Source organism: Apteryx mantelli, chromosome 4, assembly GCF_036417845.1.
Source record: "Apteryx mantelli isolate bAptMan1 chromosome 4, bAptMan1.hap1, whole genome shotgun sequence".
Lineage (NCBI taxonomy): Eukaryota > Metazoa > Chordata > Aves > Apterygiformes > Apterygidae > Apteryx > Apteryx mantelli.
Window position 1 is genome coordinate 52,962,117 of NC_089981.1, and position 14,231 is coordinate 52,976,347.

The window sequence follows — 14,231 nt, forward strand, 5'->3', positions numbered from 1 at the left end:
TAGTACCACATGAAGAAAAAAGATCCTATTCTTTGAAGATCCTCATCACTACACACAAAGAACAAATCCACCAACAGAAACATAAGCTGCTTTCTCTAAGGACCTGCCCAGTCTCTTAGATAGTGAAAGAACTGAGTCTTTATTTGCAATTTCACTTCTCTAAATAAAATCTTTTGCAGTGCTTTAACTCTGAGGCATTTGCTGCTGAGGCTGAGACGTGGAACTTTTTTCTCTTGAGAACAGCAGCAGCATTGTCTACTGTTGCCTAGAATCTGCTACCTTCTGTCAAATACGAATATTGCCTGTGAATGTTCCAGTGAGTTTCTTCTTGGAAGTAGCTCTTCCAAACAATTTTAGCTCTAAGATAATCAATGTAATATTGAAGAATAACAAAATAGCCCTCCTAAAATACATCATCTACACTGTAAAGGATGGAATATTGAGTGATAATTTTGCAAGAATTTATCATGACAATTCCAATATCATGGAAGTACAAAAAGTTCTTCACTTTCTCCGAAGATTCCCTTCCATAGCATCCTTACTCCTAAGGTACATGATAAAGTCTAACAACAAAAGCTTTAAGGCAGCTTTGCCAAAACCTAAAAACTCATCAAAACAATTCTTCAGTGAGATTCAATGATACAATATATGCGTTCAGAGCCTAAACAGCTTGTTTATATAGATATACCTGAATGACGTACTTGGTGGAACTGAACAATTGAACTGAACAATAGAACTGAATAGATTTTGAAAGCCAAAGTGACCTACTGTACATTCTGTCAAACAATTTACTATACAGGATTATTTAACTCCTGGCACAAATCACTTTTTTTTTTTTTCTCTCAGATTCTCATGGAAATAATTGGATGAAGAGATTTTAAAGGGAAGATGGAATTTGATACTCTTAGGACAAATTCATGATGGTCTTACTGAACTGTTATTTTAAGAACACTTTCAGCTCATTATCTTTAACACTAGCCCTTTTGACTTTAATGTTGCAAACAGTAAAACGTAGAGATATAATTCAACTCTCTTAGAATAGCTCTTGAAAATGCACTGTGACTGTACATCTCCTACCACTAAAGAAACCTTATTAGAAAAAAAAAAAAAAAAAAAGGGCACTGTGTTGAAACTGCTGCAGTACAGAGCACCAAAATCCAAGCCAGTAGAATTCCTAATCTACTCTCAATGAGGAATATTCAGTATAATATGCTTACCTTTTTCTCTGAAATTTTATTTTTTTATTAACTAATTGTTCTGTTTAATAATAGTTAATAGTTTACAATATTTAATAATAATAATATAACAAAGCCTAGTACAAAATGTTTCCCCCTAATTTCACTGTTCATAAGATCTTTTCTACACTGATTTCTACATACAAAATACTAGTTCCTTCCAGTTTAGAAGATGCTACAGTATCTTTCATATTCTAGGTAAAACCAGTTCAATCATTTAATAACACTACTCAGCTGTACCGATCTTTCATATACTTTCATATTAATGCAACTTTGTACTGTACAGACAAATTCTATCCTTTTACCTCCTAACTGCTCATTTCTTAACTTTGAAACTTCTGAAACCTGTTCTTTTAATGTAGGCATTTTTTCACTAAGATAGTTACAGCAATATAGTTGCTATGTATGTATGTATATAAGCACATCCCCACCTCCCCCTGCTCCAAACACACTTTCAGAGACAATCTGGACCTAACTTCTGCAGTGCTTGAAGTGGCAGCAATAAACTTTGTAGCAAGCTTTTTATTTATTTATTTATTTATTTTTAAATACAGTTCATTAAGTGTGGAAACTTTCAGCAGATTGATTTCTATACTAGCAGTGTATAAGTTGATCACTGTGGAAAGCTGTAGCTTTTAACAACTGGTAAGGCAGAACAGATTAAATTTTAGACAGGCACAGGGAAGAAGTCAGTCTTTCCTCTGTATATTTAAAATGCAGATAAATCTGGACTCCTGCAATAAATGCTAAGTAGCTCACTGTCACAGCAATGTGGTTCACATTCAGAGAAGCACCTATCAAAATCATAAGTCTAAACAGGCAGATTAATTTATGAAAAAAGTTAAATTGCAGTATTTCCACATAATGTATACGGATAAAAGAGACAGTAATTCAGAATAACAGAGATACCATATGCACCTAAGTTTAGTTGCCCAATATTGTTGTGTCTGATTAAAGAGTTAAATAAAATCCTTAAAAAAAAAAAAAGCTAAGTAGAAAAAGAAACAAAGACAGATATAAACTATTTCTGGGGAAAATAATAGGCTGTCTTAAAAATGTGGCAAGCTATTAATTGAAAAAAAAAACACAAAAGTTCCAGCCAGGTTAGTAAATCCATATTTCTTATGCCTAAGAATTCAAAAGAAAACTCTACTGTTATAGACTGCCTCTTGCCTGCAAAGAGCGAAGGTGATATAATAGCAGCTTCTCATAAAGATGATGCAGGAAACAACATCACTAGGACCCAAAGGAATCCAAAGGAACTGCATTTCTTTCTCTGTCTTTTTCATTCCAGGAAACACCAATGTTGAACAACACTAGAAATTAGTAAAACTTGCATGAAATGTAGAAGAATTTGAGAGAGACCTTAGTTTTTAGGATTTCTGTTCATGCACTCAATTCTGTATACCACTGGATAAATAAATTGTATTTTGTTTGAAAAAAATAACTGGTCAGCTACCCAAAGGAAGGATATTGCACATATTAAATGGCATTAAGCCATTCAGTTTTTCACTGTTGAAAAGGAAGCAGTAGCCCAAAGACTTAACCTAAAAAAATGGTGTAATGTGTAGGTATCACTCAAGTAACTTCAAAATCAGCAAAACCTGTCAATTCAGTGATATACAAGATTGCAACACAGTCCCAACGAAAGTTTATTTTATAATTTTCAGTTCATATGGAAAAAGATTAAAAGAAAAAGGCTAATTAAAGTCTAAAAATATTTCATGAAAGCAAACAGTAAGAGTGGAAAGGATTATTTAGTGTTGCTATAATGTAATATGAAAGCAGTAAAAGACTAAATTCAGCAAAAATTCAGATGTAGTCTCAGATAAAATTTCCCAACCATGAAATCTATTCGGCTTTATCAATCTCCCAAGTGAAGTGAAAGAAACTCAAGTAAATTGAAATTCTGAAACCTGGCTGGACAAAACAACAGAAAAATGTACTGTGGGGAATAATTCTGCAACAGTCATTGAAGGATGGAGGAGTAGTTCTTTTCTCTAACTTCTGTGAATATATCAGTTTAACTAACTAAGGAAATTCACTATCTTGAAGCCACAGATACTGTCTCAACAGGGAATCAAATAGAGACTGCATTATAACCATAGTGTTCACATTTACACATTAGAAAAATGTAAATATCTTTTTCTGACCTGTACTCAAATAAAGGACATTTGAAGAAAACGGAACCCAGAGGACATCATGTTTAAATTTTCCCAAATATGTTCAACAGAATAAAAGAAAAAATCATAGGTTACAAATTGTGATACTAAAGAGTAATCACATAAAAACAGCATAGCATTGCTTCTTAGATCTGCCTTGTGTACGCATCTTCTCATTTTTCCCAAAAAAGGTATTTACCACTAAGTAAACAGGTAACAGTAGAATGTCACTGGAATTCACTGTGCCTCAATATACCTTCAACAGAATTGTTACATGAGATGTGACTGCAAAGGGTTTCATCACTGATGATAACATGTGAACTAAAAGGCATATATGTTCTTTACATATATCATCTGAGGCATCCATGCCTAAAGTTAAACAAATATGATCCAGAAACAACATATAGAGATATAATAAAATTTGAATTACAAGGATATGAATTATTCTGTAGGACATATTATTCTTAAAATAATGGAAAACTTCGTTTGAAATTGAAAGCAGTGATTATGGGGATCAGGACAGTGGAACACCTTCCGGAAATCAAGGGATAACAAAATGATCATGTTTAAATCCATCTTTTTTTCTGAGAGCAAAAGACATGCATTAGTCAGGAATTTATTTTTTCAGAAACAACAGAAGAAATTAGCTGCTTAGGCACTACTATACCAAATATCATCACAAAGGATACTTTTAATAGACAAAACAGAGGAGACTAAAGAAAGCGACTGAAGGAACTGGAAAATTTTTAATGAAATTTAAATTCTGCATTAAAGTGAGAAGAGGATATGTGAAAAACACTCTCCTGACAAATAATTTTGGGGATTTAGATATGGGAGTTCAGCAGATGACTAATACAAGAAATGGAAAAAGTTTTCTACTAAACTTACTATCAGAGATAAAAAGGAAGGAAAAGAGTCCAGGAAGAGGAAATAAAACTGAGATACAATAAGGCTGATAGTAGGAAATTTAGTGATCCTAGAAAGGGAAACTTCACATGCTGGAAAGGCTTGTAACTCTTCATGAGTGTTCCAGAAGTTAATGTGAAACCTCTTTCTGTTGAAAAGTGCACAGGATAGACTAAAAAATACCTTAACAAAAACCAAAATGACAAAATAATGTTGAATTACTTTGTTTCAGAAATGTGATAGATCTGATGTTCTTCCCAGGGCTTTGTGTGCAAATTTTTCATTGCTTCTTCAACCAAATTGTGACTCATTTATAAATTAAAAACTATTACATATTCTTTCAACTTAAAACAGTCTTTTTCTGCTGATTAAAATATTTGTACCATATAACTTGATCACTGAAGATACAAAACTGATTTACCAGGATATCTTACACTAAAGCTGTCTGGATAGCATTGCAACAATTCTCCAGTAGCTATAATTTTCAACTAAGAAAATGCATAGCAGATTTATTTTCAGTCAGCAGGTTTCTCATGTTCTTCTGTCTTTGTTTGGCTTAAAGTCTATACCACCTGAACATTATTTGAAAACAAGCCATTTTCTAAGAGAAAACAATTAAAATGCTACACTGAAAAATGCCTTATGATTGTTAGGATAAGAAATGAGTTCTAGATGTGTCCAGCAGCCCTACAATGCTAGAATAAATATTCCTCCTTTTCTAGCATCCTCATTGGATCATACAATAGTCTATGGAAGCAGCAAAACAGGCAAAGTAAAATGGACAGTTAAGTCTCAGAGAAAAGAATTGCCATTCAGATCTGTTCTAGTTACCAGAATCCTCAATAGTGTGAAGTTGGTGGGAAGTGAGAGACTCAGCCTACTATCTTTAAGAGCTTGCAAGGTTGTGAAAAAAATACATTTGGAGAAGCAAGGCAGAGTTGGAAAGGCTGAGAAGAGAGAGGACAGGAGAGTCTAGGATATTTCAAGGGAGTAAAGGTAGATGTTAGTGTTCATCTGTTCCTCAGAGCAGGATACAAGATATCTAGATATATCTAGAGGTTCATGTTAAAACTGGGAGAACGTTCCTGTTGGCTTTTAGTTGGAACACTGTCCGCTGTACTGGGAACCATTCCATGCAGTGGGAAGTTGGTGCCAGGAGCAAGCTGCTATCTCATAGAGTATTTCTTAGATTTCACAGCTAGTCTTGCACAGGTGAAAGAGGTTGCTGACTTAAGGAATGCTGACTTGCCTGTAAGGTACTGGTTAGACATCATTTAGCATATTTAGGGTGTCCCTGAAGATAGCAACAATAGTATATTACAAGCTGAAGTTAAAAGAATATTACAATTATTTTAACTGTAAGAAGACTTTATTATGAAATTAATGGGTTCATCATGACAGAATATTCACTCTGGTTCTTGGTTGGTACTGGATTCAAAAACATAATTAGAAAGCATAAACACCCAGAATAAGTTGAAACTGTGGAAGAGCTAGAAAAAGGAAGGCCAAGTGATTTGAATTCAAAGAAAAGAAGCAAGAAGTTGTCCTTTCTATTCTAAGCTCTGACAATGATTTATTCCCTTACCAGGGACCTTACACATATAGTCAAACCCTCGTTTTTAATTTGTGAAAAAGGATCATAAATCTGCTGTAAAACTGGCAGTTGAACATTCTCCCAGTACAGAGGGCTCAATAGATTGGGAAACAACAACTAGGACATGCTGCAGTCTGGTAATCTTATACTGACTCAATGTCCTTTCTGGGTTAGCTGTAACCTTTTTAAAAAGAGATTTGTATAATTCCTTATTTAGCTCATTTCATCCACTGTGTTTACTGGGCATAGCTCTACATTCAGCCCTTAATCTTTCTGAGCCTCAGTAACATACTGTTTTTTTCCTGTAATTACCTACCTTCCATGGATTCTATGAGAATTACTGTAGGTAATATTAGTGATGTGTTTTAGTACTGAATTACTACTGTATTTCATACTGAATACAATATTACTGAACAGTAATACACCTATCAAGTGAGGTGATGGGAAGCAAAGACTAAGATTCAGGACCCATTTTTGTAAGGAGGAAAAAGGGATCGAGCAGTTCTGTGAAAAGCTGGATGCAGGTATTGAGTTTTTTTCCTTCCTGTTGAATTGAATCAGACCATGAAGGAGCCAGATAATAGCTTTTCCCCATTCCTTACATTTCTTCTTAATTTTTCAAACTGGAGCATATTTAGAAATAAAATCTAGGCAGGTGGGCAGGACAATATGATAGAAATGCCAGGCATAACAGCAAGTGGACAGGACAGCAAAAGGGCAAGTATCAGTGAGTAAGCAGACTCAAAGAGCAGCAAGGGGACAGTATAACCAAGAGGCAGGTGAAAAGGCAGGAGGGAAATGCCAGACATTCAGCAAGTCGATAAAGCAGTACCAAACAGCAGGTGTGCCAAGCAGCAGAAGAACAGTTCCACAAAGTCAGCAGATGCACTTAGCGGCAGGTGATGTCAGGCAGTCAAAGTGGGAGAGAGGGCAGTGGAAGGCCAGTGCCCAGGTGTAATCAGATACAGAGGGCAAAAAGGAGGCAATACATGCCATTGAGCAGATGGACAGGGCAGTAGGTAGTCAATATCAAGCAATTAGCTGGTCAAGAGGTAATGCCAGACAATCAGGCAAAGAGCCAAGACTTCAGGAGGATGGTGCCAAACAAGCAGCACGCTGAGAGAGCAGAGAGAGAGCAATGAATGCCAGGCAGTCCTCAGACAGGTAAGGCAGAGGAAGACCAATGCCCATGAATAACCAGATGCAACTGCCAGCAAGGAGAAAACATAAGCCTGTTAACAGACTGACAGGCCAGCAGCGTGACAGTGCTTTTTCAATAACTGAGGATACCATGAATGAAACAGTCCCAAGAATCTAGATGCTCACCCTCTGGTAATATCATTAAGATCAATAGAGTGAACCATGAAAATCCACAAGAGAATAGCACACAAATGGAAACAGCAGATGAGTCTGACCCTAAGCACTTGGGGAGGCCATGGGACCTTCCTATAAAACAAAAATATGAGAATCCACAAGAAAATCAAACAAATGGGAAAAATGTGTTTGGAAACTGTTTCTGATGATGATTAAAAAAAGCAAAAAAATACTAGCAAAGAATTAGTTTGGAAATGATTGGGTGGGATTGAAGATGTTGCTTACCCCTCTCTGGAGCCCACATAATGGGAATGTTGGGAATTTCTGCAGCAGAAAAACAGAAGAGAAAAGGGATTTCTGACTCCCAGTTCAAAGAAAGCATGTCAATTTAGGACTGGGTAACCTCTTTGGGCAAAAAATAAGAATTCAGCTGAATCTTTGCCCATCCCCAGCTACATGCTTTTATTGATGTTTGCGAAAAATTTTAAGCCCACATCACTTTTATCTCATGACATCCCACCCTTATTCCCAAAAACCACACTTACCTCTAGTGCAAGGTGTATAAGAGGGGAAAAGGGATGGTCTTGTGAGCTCATTCCCATATCCACTGCAAAATAGCTTGTGAAGGTGAACAGCAGTACCCTTAAGCCAATACAGGCCATTTGTGAGATAAACTGAAGAAGTTAATTAACTGTTACTCATCACTAGTGTAGGCTGGTGTTTCAAGTTGGCCTAGATAAACCACACTCTAAAAGAATTAGTCTTGTGAGTCTTGTGGGTAACCCTCTTCTATAGCAAGAGTTGCAAAAGTATGAAACTTATCAACACCATTATTTTATCTTGACTCTACTGTTCTCTTTAAGTACTCTCTGTTATTTAACATGGTTGTTCTTTTAAGCATATTAAACCATGTTTCAGAAATCTTAGCTGTTACTCTATTTCAGACACACATAATCAGCTCTAGAATGTAAGAACGGAGAAAATCCCAACAGTAATAAGATTCAGTAATTTCACTCATTTGTCATTTCAGTTGTGAGTATTTTTATTCAGTATCTTCCTAGTCACTAAAAGTCAAACAACCAGGAACCAAGCTTCACTATTTCTATTCTCTTAGAAGTCCACATTCTGTGTGTACTTATCTGCCTGCACATTAATTTCTTACAGTAACACTGAAAACCTACATCTCACTTTGATAATGTAGTAATATGCAACAAGAGTCCAACTCTTCCCTCTCCTGCAAACTGTAGAGAACCTTAGACACAGAAAGAATCACTAGTTCTACTGTGCCCTGCTGAATTAGCATTTGGGATGGTCATAGAAACAGTATCCATACAAATTTGCTGTGTATCCATATGTAATAAAGCTTTAACGGAACTGTATGGCAGTAATAAGCTAAGCTGATGGATCATTATTTATGCAGATTTTCTGGGTATCAGCCATTCTTCTTGCTAGCTGAGCATGGTGCAGGAATAATAGAGGCTAATATAACTTCAAATTTAGAAACTGTGATCATAGAAGAGTAATTTCTTCCATATCAAACACTGCTACTTGGGCTTAGAACAGAATGAGAGGAAATTTAGGCAGAGGAGACCAAGAGATTTGTATTGCCTGACTAGTAATAGCATAAACTAGCCAGTAATAGCATACACTAAATGACTGAACCACAATACATATTAATACCATAAAGTAATAGGTACTTAAAACATGTAGTGGCAGTTTTACAAATCATGCAATTTCATGGCCAGCAGCCACAAAACAACCAGAGTTAGCTGTACCACATCAAGAACAAAATTGCTAGCAACTTCTCTCCAAAGGGAGATCTTTTGATGCTCAATGAAAATGAACTAAGACAAACTGATGTCAGTGATCCATGAAACAATTTTCATTTATGGAAGAAAAACTGGACTTTTTAAAAGTAGATAAAGTTTAAATATCTATAATAAATAATAAACAGTAGATTATGCACCTCACTTTATTAATTTGGGTATTCTCATTACAAAACAATTGGGAAAAGGAATATATGCATGAAGTGACAAGAAGTCAAAATAACTATGAATTGTCTAAATTAAGGTTAAAAAGTAATTATTTTCTTGTCCATAATCAACAAGACTTTCATGTCTGAGTGTGACAACACAGTCATTGTGGGTTTTTTTTCTCTCCCAGTACACATAAGGAATTAACATTTTGCTAAAGAAGCTTCATTGTTCCATGTAGTTGCAATTAAGCAGAAGCAGGCAATGAACAGTTATAATCCTAAGAATAAAAGCAGAAGCCAGCTGCTTTCCAAGACTCTCCTATTTTCTCTCCGCTCAGTGGCTGCAAGCGCTCTTATACAGCAGGCAAATGAGAGGCACAGGAGCAAATGAGAAATTCTCTACTTTTCAATACGCATTAGATTTAATAATAAACTATTCTAATAAGGAGACATTTTGCTATTCTGATGCTATGTCAAAAATATTGACTAACTTCCATTTTTGATGTATCTTAAATCCACATTAGGATTTGTAATTTCTTTTTTTTCAGTTGTCATTTCTTTAAGCTGCCTTCACATAGAAGCCTTCCTAATGTGTCTATGCTTTTCTTTAATTTTCTCTACATTAAGCTTCTATTAAACTCTTTGTGATAGAGCATGACCAGAAATAAATACAACATTAAGGGTGAGGATTGCATAATTACAGGCCTGACAATGTTTTCAAGATTATTTTGCCTTAACCTGATGTTTCATTTTGTTCAGTTCCCTATTATCTGTCGTGACAAGATGCTCTAATGGGAACTATAATTAGAAATGCTTAAAAGGAAGAAATTCCAGAAGTCCCAAGTTGAAAATTCCAGTTATACAGAAGTCCTATGGCAGGCATATTTTTCTCCCCCAGTTACAATATATGCTAAGAATATCATCAAAATGTCTTTAAATTTTGGATATTAAAATTAAGGTTCATGGCACATCTTTCTTGACAGGAAAAAAAAGTAACAACTAAAAAGTGAACAAATTATAGATAAGAATACATTTGAATACACAGAGTAATAGATATCATTAGTCACAATCAAGACACCAAAAAAGAAAGAAAATGACATCTAATCTATAACCAAGTCAGCATACAGACAGCACAGTTTTTATGGCTTCTTCTCATCCAAGTATAAAACACAGACATTCCGGACATTTTTGGAAGACTATTTTGCAGATTAACAGTAGTAATCATTAAGTTTTGTAATGGGAGAACATGTATTTTGCTTTAATATATACATATCTGTAAAAGTTAAATAAGAATAGGTAAGGTCTTTGAAAGTGCCAGTTCCTACTACACAGAAAAACAGGACCCAACTCAACAGGACCCAGTTTATTGTCAACTAATTTTCCTAAGATTATTGAAAAGATCTGAAAATGGACAATATATGGCTCTATGAGAAAAGTAAGTTCACCCTCATGACAGAATACTGATCACTTCAGGATGCTGCTGAGCAGATGTACAGTTTTTCAGTGCTAAATCTCTACTTCAGATCTCACACAGACCTGTAAGGAGTGAAAGATAATAATATTTAGTGGCTTTTTGATGGATGATGGACAATAAATTGGAAACTCTCCAACCATATACATGGGAGACACAGGGGAATTTATTTTTGTATAGAAGGGTTACAGAACTTTCAGTGCTGTGTTCTAGTATTAATGGTGATCATTATAATCTCTAAAATATTTGTCAAATCATATTGTGATAAGATTTTAATGGCAATCAACCCAAAGGCTAGTCCTCCACCACAATTTCATTCTTTTTACAGACATATCTTTAAGACAGTGTTAGCAGTATTGGCTGTAAGGGTATAAATCTGGGAAAACCACCGCAATAGCCAAACATTAACTTCATATGGTTAGACTGCACTGAGCTTCAAGACGTGGAGATGATTTTCAAACAGGTCTTTGATGTTAACATTCACTTTTTTATATACTACTATAACATAAAAAAGTCATTAACACCTGAATAACCAATTATCAGAGTTATCTAGAATAACTGAATTTAAAGAAACAGAAAAAAGGATCGCAAGAGCTATCTAGTGTTGCAGCTACACTGCTGAGAAGATCCAAGACAGCTAACTAAAACTGACAGAGACATGTCTATATGAGCTGTGGTCACTAAAGTGAAGACATCAGTAATGCTGATAGGAGGAGAACCTTCTTTTTACTTCTATGACAAGTATTGTTCTTTTCGGTGTATTTTTCGAGGCATTTGGGATCGCCAGGAAATGAACCATTTGTTCACCCACAGGATATGCAGCGTCTTCTTCCCACTTCCATTTTGAAATTATCTTGGAATGAAAAACTTAATCACAAAATTTAAGATAAAAGAGTGAGATTTCCTGGCTTGTTATACTAGCTTCATTTCTCATTCAAATTTCTTACTACTACTGTTTTACCACTGTTTTCTTTTTTCAACAGCGTGTGCAAATATTTCATACATACTGGAAAGACAGAAAATGGAATTTTAAGTTTACTGTTTAAGAGTATTAAGAAAAGCTGAAACACATTAAATAAAAGTTGATCCTCCAATGGGCAAAACCCAATCAGACTACTTGATGGGAATTCTATTAGCATTTTCTTTAGGATATGATGATCAGCCTACTTTCCACACCAAGTTAATAAATTAATAAAAGAATTTAAAAGATAGTTGTCTCAGGACCCTCTACCAATATTATCAGACTTTTGCATTTTCAAAAAAGGGACAGAGAAGCAATTCATATAATCCTTTTGGACTCAAGTAACAATTGCTTACCCAGTAATTTCAGGATCCATTGGATTTAAATTATCTTTCAGACCCCATTCAACAGATACACAACATAAGGCTAGAATCTAGTTGGCCTTTTGCCCAGGATAACTCACTAAACAACATCCATAGCTTCTGTAAGGAGTCCAAGATAACTTGTGAATATAACCAGTTTTGATTTGAGAGGATTAAAGCACAGAAAATACAGCTCCTTTTTTTTTTTAGGGATTTGTTCCAATGGTTAATCCCTCATCGTTAAAAAAATTCCAAACCAAACAAATAAAAATCTTCCATTATGCCTGTTTTCTTACTAGACTTTTCTGGCTTCAGCTTCCTATCACCCACTGCTGTTATACCTCTCTTCAGCAGACTGAGAGCCTTTGGTACCCGATATCATTATTTTGCCATGAAAATACTGTAATGTACTCCAAACTAGAGTTCATTGCCAATAGTCTTTATGATAAACAAAATAGACTGAGTTGCTTAACTCTCAAAGAAAGCATCTTTTCTAGCCGTCAAGTATTTTTGGATTTTTCTCCAGATCCACTGTGATAACTGAAATTTTCAAAAAAGTGAATGTCAGAAAAATATGCATCTTTCTGATCTTAGACACATCAGTCCCATATACAGAGAAGAAGTACACTCTGTATTCCTATTTCCTTCTTATTATTCACCATCTTCTTATCTTTTATGTCTGGAAGTCTAGAGAGCAACAAATTGAGAGGCATACTCTCACGTTTTCAATCCAGCAGCTCAGTCAGATACGCAGACAAGGACACCAGTTCAGAACTGCTGTTTGTGTACCGAATATCAAGAATTTACAAAGCCCTCTTTCAATCAGAAAGACTATTTGTCAAAATCAGAGTTCTTTATGAATGTTCCTTCTGCATATATTTCCTTCTTCCTCTGTTTTTCTCCCCCTTCTTTTATTTTAATATGTAACTTCTGATATTCTAGCAAATGGAGCTGAAATGGGGTCTGGCTTCTTTCCCTCTCACATTTCTCACTATAGCTGTCCTGGCAGCTCCCAGGTATTTCCAGGCAGTGACTGTAGGTGATGACAGAACAACCGTACTGTTCAGTGTTTCTGGCAGGCTACCAATTTTTCCTGAGAAACTCAAACAAGAGAAGAAAAAGTGTGCTTTGTAGCACTTCATAACTCAGCTAAATCAGACTGAAATTTCCCAAGCCAAAGGTATTTCTATAACGTGACAATATACTGTGCACTGCAAATAATCAGTATACTGCTACTTTTTAAAGAAGCTGGTAACAGTTATTTAGTGAAAAAGCATTCTGCACTTAAATATACCAGTTCTGCTGTAAAAATATCTTCCAAATCTGAGATTTAAAATCTCATTACAGAATTATTGACTAAATGAATACAGCACCCAAATATATATATTTTTATAATATTGAGTACTCTATTTCAAACTCTTAATCCATTTTTTTGAAAAAATAAGGCAGACTGGATAGAGAACTAATTACATGTACTAAAAACTGTCAGGAGAACTAAGAAAAAGGGAATGATACCTTACAGAGTTGCTGATAAATGTCTAACAGAGTAACACAGAATTTAGAAAGAATCTGTCACAGAGTAATCTACTCTGTTTAAGCATATTTACTGCCTACAGGCACCTGGTAGGTTTCATAACTTAGACCCTTTAGGAGCAAGCTGGCTTGGAAAATAACTTCCCAAGAAATTCGGAAAACAATAGTTTTTGAAGGGTCCAGTGAGAAGTTATAGAATCAGACATAATACATGCAGAGCATACTTCATTATGCACTAACTGTACAAAGAAATCAAACCGAAAAGGAAGTGAATTCTCCATTAAGAGATGTGGGAAACTGAAGTCTTAAAATGGACTACAGAAAATATCCTGAAAAGGGTTAATAAATTAGAGCAAGCCTTGAATATTGAGGGTGAAAAACTGAAACAACAACTTGGGCAACTAGAGGTTTTGTGATTTCACAGTATTCCTAACATAAAAGGTCTGATGTCCCATATGAGATGAAGACTTCATTCCTTCTTGCTATGTAGCCATCTTAAAGTGACAAATAGTTTGCAGGAACAAAATGAGTTTGTTGTGACCCAGTGACAGTGCTAAGATATGGCATTAAGAAGAGGTGTATATCTTGAAAAAGAGCGGAAGTACTCCCATATCCAGAAGGAACACTACTAGAAATCCTGCTGGTCTGGAAAGGTTTTATTTGAATCAGGGAGGATGAAAAGAACTGCATGTTCTTCCCAGCTTAAGTTATGGCCTAT

The 14,231-nt window shown here is 35.3% G+C and overlaps 1 protein-coding gene across 13 annotated transcripts in view; it reads right to left on the bottom strand.

Moving 5' to 3' along the window:
* The window catches only part of GPHN (gephyrin), a 339,571-nt gene that overhangs the window by 143,892 nt on the left and 181,448 nt on the right, over positions 1-14,231 (bottom strand). For 8 of the 13 annotated variants that reach the window (XM_067295580.1, XM_067295578.1, XM_067295574.1 and 5 more), the window contains exon 5: positions 7,497-7,535. The exons of the other annotated variants lie outside the window; for them this stretch is intronic. In XM_067295580.1, the coding sequence (XP_067151681.1) occupies positions 7,497-7,535 (39 nt within the window). The remainder of the gene's footprint in view (positions 1-7,496; positions 7,536-14,231) is intronic. 13 annotated transcript variants of the gene reach the window in all.